This window comes from Hyperolius riggenbachi, chromosome 1 (assembly GCF_040937935.1).
Source record: "Hyperolius riggenbachi isolate aHypRig1 chromosome 1, aHypRig1.pri, whole genome shotgun sequence".
In the NCBI taxonomy this organism is placed as follows: Eukaryota; Metazoa; Chordata; class Amphibia; order Anura; family Hyperoliidae; genus Hyperolius; species Hyperolius riggenbachi.
In genome coordinates, this window is record NC_090646.1 from 168,814,581 (window position 1) to 168,830,395 (window position 15,815).

Here is a 15,815-nt window from a genome sequence, read left to right on the forward strand (position 1 = left end):
TCCCGTTCTTTGAACGGGATCTCCTGATCGCCGATCGCCGGAGGCGACCGGAGGGGCTGGGGGGATGCCGCTGAGCAGCGGCTATCATGTAGCGAGACTTTGTCTCGCTACATGAAAAAAAAAAAAAAAAAGATTTGCTGCCCCCTGGCGATTTTTTAGCAAACCGCCAGGAGGGTTAAATGCGGTAACTGTCACTTTTAGTAGCAAACCTAACGGTAGTGTAATTTTACATGCATCAAACGAAAGCGCAATAAATTTCCTGACAGGGTTTCCAGGGGGTCTATACGCAGCTGCAGCGCTTTGGCCAGGGATCGCTATACAGCCGCAATATGGCTGTATGAAGATCCCTGGCATTTTTTCCTATTTTCCCAATTTTTTTTTTATGTTTAGAGTGTGGGATTTTTTTTTTTTTAATTATTATGTGGGGCCCCCCCTCCTAAAATTTTTAACCCCTTGTCCCCCATGCAGGCTGGGATAGCCAGAATGTGGAGCTCCGACCGATTGGGACTTCACACCCTGACTATACCAGCTGCAAAAAAGGTCCCCTAATGCCGATTTTTGTTCCGCGGTATATGTTGGGGGGGGGGGGGGCAGGTTTATTTTGCCCTGGGGCCCCATTGTTGCTTAAACCGGCCCTGCAGGGCCCACAACCTCCCCAACACCTTAATATCTAGTTATCTGGCTTGCAGTCACTGCCATGTATCCCCTTTTCTTATTTCTTTCTGCTTCAAACACAATTAGGAATGACAGCTGAATGAATTGTGCGCCCCCTCCTACACTGGGCCCTGAGGCTGGAGCCTCTCCAGCCTATGTCTCGGCCATGTGGGGCTGCCTCTTTTATAGTAACTCTGTCTCTGCCCAGAGAAAATGTATCAACTCAGCCAGCACCGCTAGTTTAGTGCAGGAATTTTCCGACCTTTTATCACAAGTGTAAACTTTTTTATGAATTTAGCACACAAAAGTCTAAAATACCAATGCTGTGTTTTCCCTCCAAGATTTTTTTTCCTGCAAGTGTTTTATGAATAGAGCCCTTTCTATTTAAGTTTGACACTCCTGCTCTAACCCTTTTCTAGACTGTAGGGTATTGTACCATGTTAGCCATCAGTAAAAGCAAGAAGTTTTAAATCAGGATGATACCATTTATTGGCTAACTAAAAATGAATAAAAATAAGCAAGCTTTCGGCCTTGCAGCCTTCGTCGGGCTTATCCAGGATATAAGCCCGAAGAAGGCTGCAAGGCCGAAAGCTTGCTTATTTTTATTCATTTTAGTTAGCCAATAAATGGTATCATCCTGATTTAAAACTTCTTGCTTTTCTAGACTGTCACACTTCTGTTTCTATTGTCCTCCCCTTCCACTGAAGAGATTTCACTATAACAATTCATCATCACCACTGAATAGTGCAGTAGCAGCAGGAGAGAAGCTGTCAGTGAAAGCCTGCAGCAGTGCTGATCATCTGATGCGCTGCTGGGACAGGAAATAAGCCGAGTACAAGGAAGGGGAGGGTCCTCTGTCTGTCGGTGTAGTTATAGGATTAGCTTAGGGCAGCCCTACATGAGAAGCAGCGTGACCGTAGCTCTGGAGGATGGAGAGGAGCCGCAGGATGCTGCTTGATGTAGGTAACAGGCAGCGCTGTGGGCTGCAGCTCGGCATACGCTGTATTGCATGTACTGCTTGCTATGACCACCACCATCCACACACACGCAGCCATGTGACAGTGACAGCTGCGTTGCGCTAGCTATGGGCGCTCATGAGAAGGCGCAGGCTGGAGCTGCTCTGCACAGTGCACAGCTCGCTTCATGTATGCCCAGCATATACCCTCCCGTTACCGTCCCGCTAACGGTAACTGCAGAGGAATTCTTGCTCAACCCCGCTAAGGAAATGTAAGCCGTGCTCGCCTTTTGTTGTGATCATGTGATTGCTAGAGTCACATGACTGCCGTGTCACGCTGAGCAGAGGGTTGGGGGTGTCTGCGGCCTGGGAGTCTCTAGCATGGTATGTCATGGCTGGAGCGTATGGGCGCTGAATTCCTAATACTGTGTGAATTGTGAAGCATGCTGTTGCTGGTGGATAATATGGAGGAACCCAGCTGTAATCTGTATCCACAGGTCATTTCCAGGCGTCTCACTCATGAGCTCCACTTTTTCCCTGCAGTACACCTTTATGTCCCACATACCTCATTTTATTAGTTTATCTTTCTCATGTATCCCTCATTTAGGACTGAGTTATTGCTCTGTGTTTGAGACTAAACTTTGTTCTAGACTGTGAACTGACAAATCTGTTATAAAGAAAATCTGCAAGAAAATTACTTCCTCTGGCGTATACTCAGTGGCGGACATACGGCCATGCCTCTGCACGAGGGCCCCTGAAGTTCTGTTGCTTTTTTTTTTTTTTTTTATTTTTCCCTGGGGGGCTCTGACTCCTATCCTCCCTCCCTCACCTCCCCCCCCCCCTTCCCGGTATGCGCGGTGGGAGAGGATGTCTGCGGGGCTCCAGGCAGGCGCTAGAGGCTCAGCGGCTGCTTGGTCTCTGATGTCTCCAACTCTATATACGGCTCGCTACTAAACCAGGAAGTAGCGAGCAGTATACAGAGTTGGAGACCAAGCGGCTGAGCCTCTAGCGCCTGCCTGGAGCCCCGGAGACTTCCTGTATTTGCCGCTCTCCCGCCGCGCATACCTGGAGGGGGGCCCTCCGAGGTGAGGAAGGGGGGGGAGTTCAGGAGTCGGGGCCCCCCACCCGGCTACCTACCCACCAGGCTACCTACCCACCCGGCTAAGGGCTACCTACCCACACACCCACCAGACTTCCTACCTACCCACCCGGCTACCTACCTAACCACCCACCCGGCTACCTACCGGGCTAGTTACCAACCTACCCACCCACCCGGCTACCTACCTACCCACCCGGCTACCTACCCACCCACCAGGCTACCTATCCACCCACCCACCAGGCTACCTATCCACCCAACCACCCATGGGAGCTGCGTGCCGGATGGAGGCTGGGACAGGAGGTCTGCTGCTGCAGATGAGTAAATGTGTGTGTTTTTTTTATTTATATTAGCAGGTGTATGTTCTGGGCAGGTCTGCCACATGATTGCACATATTTTCTGGGCATATCTGCCGACTTGAGTGCACGTATTTTCTGGGCATATCTGCCGACATGATTGCACGTATTTTCTGGGCATATCTGCCGACATGATTGCACGTATTTTCTGGGCATATCTGCCGACATGATTGCACGTATTTTCTGGGCATATCTGCCGACATGATTGCACGTATTTTCTGGGCATATCTGCCGACATGATGTGTATTTTCTTGAGAAAACCTGCACAATTATGTGAATTTTCTGGGGAAAGGGTCACCAAAACTTGGGCCCACTGTCTTTGCGTTGCACTTTTCAAGGGAACCTGAGGTGAGAATAATCTTGAGGCTGCCATATTTCTCTCCTTTTTAAGCAATACCAGTTGCCTGGCTGCCGTGCTGGACCTCTGCCTCTTATTCTTTCAACCATAGACCCTGAACAAGCATGCAGCAGGTCAGGGGTTTCTGACAATATTGTCAGAACTGAGAAGATTAGCTGATTGCTTGTTGCTGGTGTAATTCAGTTTATTACTGCAGCCAAATAGATCAGCAGGGCCGCCAGGCAACTAGTATTGTTTAAAAGGAAATAAACCCTCACCCCGGGTTCGCTTTAAATTACAGTTAGCTCCGCCCTCATCCAGTCATTGCCACGCCCATTTTTGCTGCAGCTTCTATCCACACCTATTTTTTGCGTTGTAGCCACACCCATTTTTTGCTGCTTCGCGCGACGCAGGTCGTAGGGGCCCACTGCTGGCTGTGTTCGCCACTGCGTATACTTACCTCGTGCCTGTGCAGTAGAGTGCACCCCATTAGGCTCAGCTATTTCTGCTTGAGCAGAGAGCTGCTGCTGTGCTGGAGTCAGGGAAGGTAAATATTATAGGTGCTGCTACGCCACAGCAGACATCCTTTGTCAGCTGTGGTTTTGGGGGGGCCAGCACTGGGTTCCTGAGGTTTAAGAGGATGGGGGAAGCCTCCTTCTGAGGTAAGTATCCCCCAGAGAGTGTGGTTTTTTTTTTTTTTTTTATCTCTTTAATTTTAATATGTTAGTATAAAGTAAAAATAATGATGATAGAGGATGGATTGTGGTTTTCCTCATGGACTTTTTGTCCACCCCCCCCCCTTATTAAAATTGTGCCTTCTTATTTCAAGTATTTTATCAATCTGTACAAAACTGGCCATACGCGGTTCAATTTTTTTAGGTCAGATTTATCTTCATTTAATAATCGACATACACAATTCAATTCTCGCACATAGGGTATCATTCATAAAGCATCCGGAAATGCTGAAAACAGCTGACTTTACCGAACACATAGCAAAATCTCCATAAAGGCTCTTTCCGCATGAAAAGCTGACATTACCGAGCAGAACCATAAATCACCGCCTTGTGCGGTGATTATCGTAAAAAATGTAACAAAATGTCAATTCATAAATATTACCGCAAGCGGTATGAGGACAGGAAATACCGCTCCCTCGGATGTGGCGATAACCATGCTAAGTTAATGGAGACAGACCTCCCAGGCACCTGCAGTATAAGCGGAACACGGAGAAATGTATCAACTTGGCAGCTTCCTGTGTCTCCGCAAGCCTACCGCCTGCCTACCGACAGCCTAGTTCGGGAAAATACCGCAGTGCTATCGCACCTGTACACTTTTTCATGAATGACCACACAGAAGTCTAAAATACCGACAGTTGTGTTTTCCCGCACTGATTCTCATTACCGACAACACAATGAATGATACCCATAGTCTCTGATCAAAAATGATCAATTTTGTAAAAAGTTTTATTGTGCAAGGATCTAAGACATTCTGTAGACTTTTGAACCATAATAGGTTGATTACGTACTTTGGAGCATGCTCACTGCATGCCAAGATGGATCTTGGTAGATGTTGATTCCTGTGTATTAGCATCTGCTTGATTACAATTTAATCAACCTTCCCATTTTTGAACAAGGGGAGGAATCAAATTCTTCCTCAATGTTGCAAACTGTTCTGTGTATGGCCAGGGTAGCCATATACTTATAGATTTGCAGCAGATTTGACCATCAGATTTCTGTCAGATGCCTGTCAGTTTCGAATCTGACAGGAATCTGATGTGTGCCACACACTAGCAGCAGATCTATCGATTTTCCATCCTGTCAGATCAAATTTATCGCAAAGCGATTGGCAGATTTGAAAGAATTGATTTGTTTTCGATTCTATAGAATCTGTTGATTGATGGCTGAAATCGACCAGTGTATGGGCCCCTTAAGACATGCCTGTGTTTACTCTGTCATCCTGCTCAGGAGCTCTGCTTGTTCGGCTGTGGAAACACAGGAGGCTGAAGACAGCGAATTCCCCACCGATCAGCGCTCCCGCACACTGGGCCATATGCAATTCGCTTTTTCTCCTGAGTTCTCTCCTAGGTGAACATTTCACACCTTGTTATAAAATGCCGTTTAAAGACAACCCAAGGTGGGTTTGAAAAATCGTATTAGGACACAGAGGCACATTCTGCATAAAATGCCCAGCCTCTGTGTCCTTACAGTGTCTCCCCCGTGCTCTGCTGTACCTCATGAAAAAAAGGCCAGGCTAGCGACACGCAGATTGTCGCTAGCTGGCTGTTTATCTGTAGGCTGTCAGTCACCACCACTCCCCCTGCCTCCTCTATAGCGCGGCTCCCCGCCTGTATCCCTTCCCTCCCTACCTCCATAAGCTTCCTCCAATCAGCTTACGGTGGCGGGAAGGGATGCAGACGGGGAGGCGGTGGTGACAGACAGCCTTCAGGTAAGCCAGCTAGCGACAATCTGCGTGTCGCTAGCCTGGCGTGTTTTTGTTTTTTTTATGGGGGACAGCAGAGCACGGGGGGAGACTGGGGGCAAACTGTAAGAACACAGAGGCTGGGCATTGTATGCAGAATGTGCCTCTTTGTCCTAATAGGATTTTTTAAACCACCAACATGCAAGACCATACTCAAAATACATTTGACAGTACTTTCATGAAGTTTTTGGTACTTTTTCAATTGTAAAATTCAATTCAATTCAAGGTCCCCTTTTTTGCAACCTGCAGGACAAGTTACGTTGCCTATGCATTATGGTGCCCTTGCCAACGTTTTTACATTGGCAAAACAACCAGGATGGTCAAGGATAGGATCTTGGAGCATGTCCGCCTGTTGCCCAAAGGCAAGGGCTGCCCGAGATTCTCTCGGATATTTGGTCTATCACTGTTCTTCGCCCTTCTACACATCTGGTCGCATAGGTTATTAATATGTAATTTTGCTGAATACAGCTTTCCAATAAATCTCTATTTATTTCTTACACTTTGCGGCCATAGTGCTGCATGCTACCTGGGTGTCCTTTACCCTTTAGGGTACCTCTCGGGTACTTTTAGCTGTTTTCAATCCTCTCCCACTTCTGCTCTTTATGGGCCTCTATTCCTGGGACTAGTGCCCCGCTTCACTGTCCTTCCTGTTACTCACCACTTCCTTCTCACTCCTCACTTGCACTCACATCCCTCACGTTTCCCTCACTCATCCTTTCTTTTCCCTTTTCCTCCCTCCCTTTCCCCCTCCCGACCTGGAGCCATTCATATCTACACTGATCGCAGTGCAATCGTTGTTGATAGTATGTTATACCACGATCCAGCTAATAAGCTTTTTTTCCTTGGTAATCTACCAGGATTTATGTGGTGCGGAGGATCTTGTGCATGCCGGCCGTTCACCCCCCTTGCCTGTATCGCGGGCCGATGGGTGTTTTTCTGTGGCCTGCTTTGCTGGATGAGGGGGGCCGCTGCTATGCACAACTATTTGTTTACTAGATGCGCAACGTACCCGCCTGCTGCCTGCCGATTGGCCGACAGCCGCTAGCTGCCGCCTCGTGCATGGCTTGAGGCGAACTATGTTGCCATGGTTACGCGTTCCTCCTTTAATGTGGTAAGCGTCCTCTGAATGCGGTGACGTATGCACACCGCCCGTCATGATGCACACAAAGCCTCTATCCTTTGATTGGCTCCATGCCGTTCCAGACAGGTAGGCGGGGACTTTCACAGAAGTAGGCTATTTTAATGGCCTCTCCCGTCCAGCACTTTGTGCACGTTAGCCTCCGAGGAAGCAAGGCTCACCCCATTGCGAAACGGTCGTAAGGCCGTGCACCCTCTGGCGCCCACAGCTGCCTCCCCACTCCAGCAGAGCACGATAAGTACCCCACTTCACATGGACACATGCCTTTGTGTATTTGAATGCGATTTACAGCTGATGTACACCTGCTGCTCATATTAAAGCTACAGTGCCAGACTGGCCCTACTGGGAGCAGCGCTTGTGCTTCTTAAAATGCAAGTGCTTTGCTCCCCATTCTTCTTGGCTGCAAGTTGTAAGTGCTGTGGCTTTTTTTTTTTTTTTTTTTTTTTTTTTTTTTTATGTAGAATTAAGTTTTTTTTTTTTTACGGTCATGCCAGGTCAATGAGCCAGCTTCTGGAGCATTTCCCCGCCCCCTTGCACACAAAATCATCACTTCTGTGCGAGGGGGCTTGGCTATGTGCCAGAAGCCACTTCACATGTTTATGGCATGTCGGAAAAACTTTATTCAAATTGTTGCGGCATGCACAACCACTGCAAAATCTTTTCTGAACAGTTATTTAAAAGCAATTTTGCAGAGCTTCTATACTTTTATTGGAGCACAATCTCTCCAAAAATGCTGCAAAACCTGCGATTGTGACTTGCCCTAACGGCAATCGCTTCTGTGGATTTGCAGTCATTGACTTTCCTTAGCCTAGTTCTTTTGTAATTGCGATTCCAAAGTGGGGCTAAAATCCCTCTAGTGGGCCATAGCCCTTACTCTTTTCCAAAGCAATTCAGAAGAACTTAAAGGACAACTGTAACGAGAGGGATATGCAGGCTGCCATATTTGTTTCCTTTTTTCCCCAATACCAGTTGCCTGGCTGTCCTGCTGATCTATTTGGCTGCAATAGTGACTGAATCATACCAGAAACAAGCATGCAACTAATCTTGTCACATCTGACAATCGGGGCTGTGGAATCGGTAGAAAAATCATCCGACTCCAACTCCTCAGTTTATGAAACCACCGACTTCGACTCCAGGTACCCAAAATTACTCCTACTCCTTAGTCAAATTTTTAACAAAGGCTATGGATTTGTTTCAAAAAATCATCCGACTCCTCAGTTTATTGGAACCAACGACTCCGACTCCAGGTACCCCGCTCTCCTGCATGTTTGTTCAGGGTCTATGGCTGAAAGTATTAGAGGCAGAGGATCAGCAGGACAGCCAGGTAACTGGTATTGTCTAAAAGGAAATGAATATGGCAGCCTCCATTTTCTTCTTGTTAGTTGTCCTTTAATGCTTTTTACTGGACAAGGTTGCAGCGCTGGGCAAACTGTGGAATCTGATAGATTGAATAACGATCTATGAGACTCCTGATGATGGCAGAGAGCTGAAACAGGTTGGCGCTACTAGAGTGGGCATCTCCAGGTTTATCCGACTTTTGCCGCTGACTAGTGCATTAAGGCGATTGTATTTTGTCTGTGTCCCTGGGATACAGGACCCATGGTGTGAGTTTTTGTAGTATGGCATTTTGTACCAATAAATTGCGTTTTTTTAAGTTTTGGATACTAATCAGTGTCCAGTCACATTTGGTTGCGGTACCACTATCCTGTGTTGGAGCCCTGGGTATCTGCAGGTTTAACCATTTCATGACTGTCTAAAGTTTACTGCAAGAAGCACTGTCTGCACTAAGGATGGTTGAACCATACATATTGCACTGCCACATGAGGTGGGCGCTGGGTGTAGCTGATTTGATTACTAGTGATGCATCAGGTGCCAAGCTGTCCGCCTGAGTGCCCAATTACCGATAGTCTCTACAAGCGTCTTATTGCTTGCCTGTCCCAGCACCCAAGTCACCTGCTTCAGATGTCTCAGAATTCACCTGGAGATTTGGTAGATTACACAGTAGGGAGTAGTGCCAATTTAAATTGCTGAAGTGTTACTGGGTGAAAAAAAATCTCCAGTCTGTGTAACTATATTATTTATTCTTTTAGCTGATACAGTTTTAAATACCGTAACTTAAATAGAAATGTGAAAGTTAACATGACATGAGTTCTTTGTGTTTTATTGGGCTCTATGGAACTGTGGTGGATTAATGGCTAACTACATATAAATGCATATGAAAGTTTGATGTTTGTGGCCTGGCATTTTTGCTGCTGGGTCATTTGATGAATTGAGTGCTCTTAAAAACTAGTTGAGGCAGTCAGCCCTGGATTTGGCAATTACAGCAAGATTATCATTTGCAAAGATCTCCACAGTTCAAGAAGAACATTCTAGGCTTTAAACAATAAATAACTAAGCTAAGCCATGGTGGAATTACAGTGGGTGCTGACGGCAATGCGTTTGACCTCATTTGCTTCTCTGAGTGGGATTGCTAGTCTTGGCACATTACCGGTATTTTCTATCTTGTGGTGGGCTTCTGCTTTTTTCGATGTGAGTAGGGGTTTAGGGTCCCATCTGTGCGTTCTGATACAGAGTGTGTGTTGTAAAGCAATACCCCTGCATAGCCTTCTTGTATTTGTTTTCAAGTTTGTAAGCTATGTGCAGATGTTAGATTTTTGTTGCTTGAGAGTATTGAGTCAGGCAAGAATCCTAGCATCAGCAGGTGTCCTACAACATTATTTTAGTGTTTTTGCCATACTGAGTCCCTGAACAATTTGATATGGACAATGGGGAAGGAGCTTCCCAAGGATATATAAAATCTGTACAAATAGAAAAGGATGTAAAAACATGACTAGCAAGGCAGACCTAGTAAAATATATGCAGCATCTGCCTAGATTGTTCTGTTTGGTATACAACTGAACAAGCAGATGCCACATTAATTTACTATGCCTGCCTTATTGGTTATGTTCTTACATGCTTTGCTATGTGTACTGATTATTCTGTTATGAGCCTGTAGTTCTGAGCGCTTTGTTTTAATTACTACATTTGGCCTGAGGAAGTGGGCATATACCCACATTTCTTTTTATTGCAAGATCTAGTATCGTCTAGATGTAAGCAACTTTGTTTGCTTAAAGGGGAACTGAAGAGAGAGGTATATGGAGGCTGTCATGTTTATTTCCTTTTAATCAATACCAGTTATCTGGCGGCCCTGCTGGTCTATTTCTCTGCAGTAGTATCTGATTAAAACCAGAAACAAGCATGCAGCTAGTCTTGTCAGATCAGACTTATAAGTCTGAACCACTGAAACACCTGATCTGCTGCATGCTTGTTCAGGGGATATGGCTAATAGTATTAGAGGCAGAGGATCAGCAGGGCTGCCAGGCAACTGGTATTGTCTAAAAGGAAATAAACATGACAGCCTCCATATACCTCTCTCTTCAGTTCCTCTTTAAATTTTAGTTTATTTTAAAGGGGAACTGAAGAGAGGTATATGGAGGCTGCCATGTTTTTCCTTTGAAGCAATACCAGTTGCCTGGCAGCCCTGCTGATCCTATGCCTCTAATACTATTAGCCATAGCCCCTGAACAAGCATGCAGCAGATCAGGTGTTTCAGACTTTAAAGGAATACTATCGATCTATGCATTTATTTTTAAATGCTGTATGTTGTAGACAAGTACTAGGAGCAATTTGATTCCTCACACAGCTGTTCTTCTCAGCTGTAAAATCCTCCGTCAGTTTTTTATGCTGGATACACACGGTTTGTTCCTGCACTCGATTACCGTCGATGCGCCGCTCGATTCCCGTCGATTCGTTTATTTCCGCCATGTCCGATTCGCGTTTCGATGGATAGTTAGGTCGATTTGCCATACTTTACATGGCAATCGACCTAAAAATCATAGAAATGCGCTCGGAAATGTTCGGGAATCGAGTGGCGCATTTGATGCGGGAACGAACCATGTGCATTCACCATTAACTAACGATCCATCGAAACGCGAATCGGACATGTCGGAAATAAATGAATCGAGCGGCGCATCGACAGGAATCGAGTGCGGTAACGAACCATGTATCCAGCATTAGATACAAAATGTATCTAATACTGACAACTCCCAGAGGGCTAGACCATGTCTCTGCACAGGGGAGTTGCTATCAACTCCTCAGTTTATAGTTTATCACCTTGCTGAAAGAATCTTATTGATATGGTGGTAAGGGGTTAAGCCTCATCTACACGCGTAGATGAGGCGGCGATGTGGCTTATCAATCGAGCCTGATGCAGCTCGATTGATAAGATCCGACAGGTCGGATCTTGCTACCGCCGATTCCCTGCTCGTTCCCCGTGAGGGGACAATGGCAGGGAATCGAGTGGAAGATAAGTGGCACGGCGTGGGGACGAGCGGGTATCAAATCCAGCGCGGGGACGCGGAAGAGGTGATCCAGCGGCTAGTCGAGCCGCCGGATCGCCGCCTCATCTACGCGTGTAGATGAGGCTTTAAAGATTCTAGCAATGTGTGTTTATTATCTTTGCTTCTCTTGACTGATAAAGATACTAATAATGCTAATTGTAAACAGTGGTCTGCCCCTCTCAGCAGCTTGTAAAGTGGATGCAGCCTGGAATGAATAATCACAAACAGGCAGCCAGGCAACCAATCTGAGTGTAAACACAGACTAGTGTTATAGCTAGTTATATTCCAGCAATATTGCAGCTCATTTAGTTACCTGTTACCACCTCAGATCAGCCTATTTCTCCTCATGTCTCCTGCATGCTGTGAGTGACAGTGAAATATATTTGTGAGTTGTGTGAGAAATGAATTTTTAAGCAGGGATAGAGGGAGAGAGATCTGGGTGAATAAATAAAGTGCCCCTAGCACTAGTGGTAATGTGTACACTAATATAGAGTATTAAAAAAAAAAAAGTTGTTTCAATTGATATTATTCCTTTAAAGTCAGATCTGACAAGACTAGCTGCATGCTTGTTTCTGGTGTTATTCAGATACTACTGCAGAGAAATAGACCAGCAGGGCTGCCAGGCAACTGGTACTGATTAAAAGGAAATAAGTATGTAGCCTCCGTATACCTCTTACTTCAGTTCCCCTTTGAAGAGAGCCTGAGGTGGGCTCATGAAATTTTAAAAAAACAAAACAAACTAGGCTACCTGATCTGGGGGGCTGTGCCAAAACCGCCGCTCCTGTGGGCCACTTTGGCCCACACGATGCTGCCAGGAGAGATTCTCTCTCCTAGCGCACAGAGCGGCAGGAGGTGTGGCCAGGGAGAGAGAGCTGCCCAATAGCAGTTCAAAACGCCCGCAGGGTTTCCAGAACAGGGAATCTCTCTCCCACACGTTTACCCTCGATGGCAACAAATATTGTCGCTAATCTGAGGTGCGTGGAGGCGGGGGCAAAGAGCAGTGGTGTGGGGACACAGAGGCATGTCATGAGGCAGAGAATATGCCTCTGTGTCCCATCTGGCTATGTAGCCGCATCACACCGCTTCTAGTGGAAACGGGCCCTAATGATTAAGGCTCGGTTCACACTTGCGAACGTCCAAAAACATGCGTTTGCCATCATGATCCGGTCCGTTTCCATCCGGCTTTTCATCCGTTCTGCAAGCGTTTGTAAACAGTTTCCATTTTTTAAAGAGATAAAATACTGTATAAATACCTGGGGGTCTGGAAAGCGCTGGGGTCATATTTTTTGAGAGCCTGCTGTGTGGACATCCTCCTTGGAGAGAGATAGAGAGACTGCTGTGTGGACCATGGATCCAGTGATTTTTTTTTTATACAGTTTTTGGATTGGAGTAGCCTCGTTCCTGATATTTACCTACTACTATGTGGGAAGGAAGCATGCTCCTATGAGGAGATGGTGGGTGCACCCTCTACTATTGAAGAAGAAGGGACAGTTCCAGACCCTGTACCGGGACCTGAGACGACACCCAGACAAGTTCTACAGCTACTGCCGGATGTCCGTAACCCTGTAAGTATCCATACCTAAACAACCCCTTCCATACCTAAACATTCCCACCCTACCACCACAACACCCCTGCCAAACACACCACCCCCACCCTTCACACAACACCTTGTCCCACAGCAAACTTTACAAGTTCTTCCTTTCCATCTCCTGTCAGGTTTGATGCCCTCTTGGAGATGGTGAAGGATGACCTAAGGAAGAAGGATACCCGGTTGAGGAGAGCTGTACCACCCCAGGAACAACTAATGATCACTCTGAGGTATGTAAAAACATGTTTTTTTATTTTACAAGAAAAATTTTCCAACATGGAAACAGAAAATCTTCCAACATGGCAGACAACCAAAATGTTTAGCATTTTTCAAAAATACAATATGGCCCCAATCTGGACAGTACCCGTGTGCCCATACTAGACATTTGAGGGACAGTAGACCCTGGTATAGACTCCCTTGGACATGGCCTTAAAATCCTGGGATACAGGAAAGTCGACATGACATGACAAGGCCTAGGTGTACTTTGGGCCATGCCATGCCATGTCATGTTGTAGGTTTCCTGCCTCACAGGTTCTGAAGGCCATGTCCAAGGGCGTGCTAAGCTTGCGTAGTGGATTGGTCACATAATTTGGCCCACTGAGGCCAACAAGTGCAAAAAGTGTAGGTAAACAATATTCAAAAAAGTGCAGTTAACTTTGGCCACTGAGGCCAACTAAAAACAGTCACAAAAGTGGAGTGAACTCAGGCCACTGAGGACAAAACTAGTAGTAATTTGAGGGACACTAGTCCCTAGATACTATTAAGTGAACAAATGTTTGTAGATAACCTCTTGAACATGGGCCTGTGAACCTGGGATGAAGGAAACAGGACAGTGCAAGACCTGTTAGCCAAGCCCTGTCCATATTGGGTCTCCTTCATCCCAGGTTCTGAGGACCATGTCCAAGGTTGAGGACCAAGAGCCAAGTTTGTGAAGATGCAGCAGACACAGAGCCCAAGACCCTAGATGCTAAAGTGAACAAATGTTTGTAGATATCCTCTTGAACATGGGCCTCTGAACCTGGGATTTAGGAAACAGGAGATGGCAAGACCAGAGGCCAAGCCAGGTCCTCTTAAGTTTCCTTAATTCCAGGTTCTGAAGGCTATGTCCAAGGGGAATGACCAAGTGCTACATAGTCGTTTACTATTTGGGTTCTGCACCAGTTCCATGGAAAGCAAGGCTAGGTGAAGCTGGGAAGTGTCAGGGGTTCTCACACTGGAAGTGCTTGACCCTCCTGTTGTCAACTGTGTGTATGTACCTCCTCTGTAACCCTGGTAGCTTTGGGACAATGATGTCCAGGGGACAGTTGTTGTTGCTCTGAACCCAGGCTGTTGACTGAACGGTTGTTTCATGTGCAGTTTGACAGCCTCTAGTAAGCTGAAGTGGCACGCTAGCATGTTGATAGCTGGTACTTTGTCCAAAAACGGAATTAAGGACATTAGGGTATGGTAGTCAGGGTGTGTCTGCTGTCGCATCAGTTCACAATGTTGCTGCTGCATCTGCTGCTGCATCTGGGACACTTGGTGGTGGTCAAGTCGCAATTGTTCGAACTGGGGACGATATTGCTCATGCAAAAGTTTTTAAGCTCGTCTTGGTAGTGCTTATGCACAGTCTCTAACTCTCTCTGCAGAGACTCAATATGTGCCCGATACTGCTCCATTAAATGCCCTCTGTCGCCATCTGTCGGCTGCCTGGTCAGTATAGTCTCCTGGCTACGCAGAATGCCTAGTAGGCCTGAAACTGCCCCAGACATTTCTGCCTCCATCTCTCTTCTGGTGGAGACAGGTCCAGGTCTACGCCTGCTTGGTGGTGTGTTGTCCTCTGTTCTGACTCTTCTTTGGGTGGGCGTAGTGCGACGGGGCTGTTGCACCGGAATGTCCTATGTTTGTTCTTCCTCACCTGACTCATTGGTCTCAGCCACGTCAGGGGTTGGGGTATCCCAGACTTCTTGGTCTGCAGGACCAGGTTGGGAATAGTCCAACATACCACCAACTAACTCATCGCTAGACCACCTTGAGTCGGAGGAGTCCTGTCTTCTTCTGGTTGGAACGTAGTCTGCATCTGTCACAGGATCGTCGATCGTCTCCTCCCCGCTCGTGTCTAAAAGCTCATGTGGTTCTTGGGCCTCAAAGTTGTGTTCCGTCCTGTAGATAATACAAAGGAGAATGTTAACATATATTATGTTGTCAGTCATATCATATACAATGTCGATAAATGGTCAAAGTAGTGGTACTTACTCTCTCGGTTCCACCGAGTGTCGCAGGAAGGACAACTGTCTCGCATAGCAGTATGGTTGCCTTCTGGAGGACCCACTCCCGCTTCTCTGCTCCTTGTTGGCCAGCCTAAGGTCTTTGACATGGGCATCCCTAACGCTCCGCCATCTTGTTTTGAGTTTTTCCACTGCAAAGACAAAAAAATTAAATTTGATTATTTCTCTCGTAGGTACATCGCGACTGGACAAACTTATACATCGCTACATGTCACATTCCGGATTTGGGAAGAGCACGGTGGCAGGCATTGTTGTTAGGACCTCCAGAATCCTATGGAGAAGGCTGAGGGCCAGATATATGCCTGTTCCGGACACCAAGAAATGGGAGGAGATCGCCCAGCTCTTCTTGACTGTGTGCAAGTTTCCAAATTGTGTTGGTGCGCTGGACGGCGAACACCTCAGGATTCAAAAACCCTCGGAGTGGCAGCCATTACTTCAATTATAAAAATACTTTAGCATTGTCCTAATGGCTGTGACGGATGCGGACTATAAGTTTGTCTACGTGAATGTGGGGTCGTATGGAAGTTCCAATGACTCTGGAATATTCCAACGTACGACCCTGTGCCAGCG

At 46.5% G+C, this 15,815-nt stretch overlaps 1 protein-coding gene across 2 annotated transcripts in view; it reads left to right on the forward strand.

Moving 5' to 3' along the window:
* Positions 1-1,514: 1,514 nt before the first annotated feature.
* Positions 1,515-15,815, forward strand: part of TMEM192 (transmembrane protein 192) — a 91,295-nt gene continuing 76,994 nt past the window's right edge. Inside the window, exon 1 of one of the 2 annotated variants that reach the window (XM_068278837.1) lies at positions 1,515-1,613. In XM_068278837.1, coding sequence (XP_068134938.1) covers positions 1,584-1,613 — 30 coding nt within the window. In that variant the 5' untranslated portion in view covers positions 1,515-1,583. Of the gene's footprint in view, positions 1,614-1,946; positions 1,994-15,815 lie in introns of those variants that run through there. The other variant, XM_068278838.1, reaches the window with a different exon arrangement.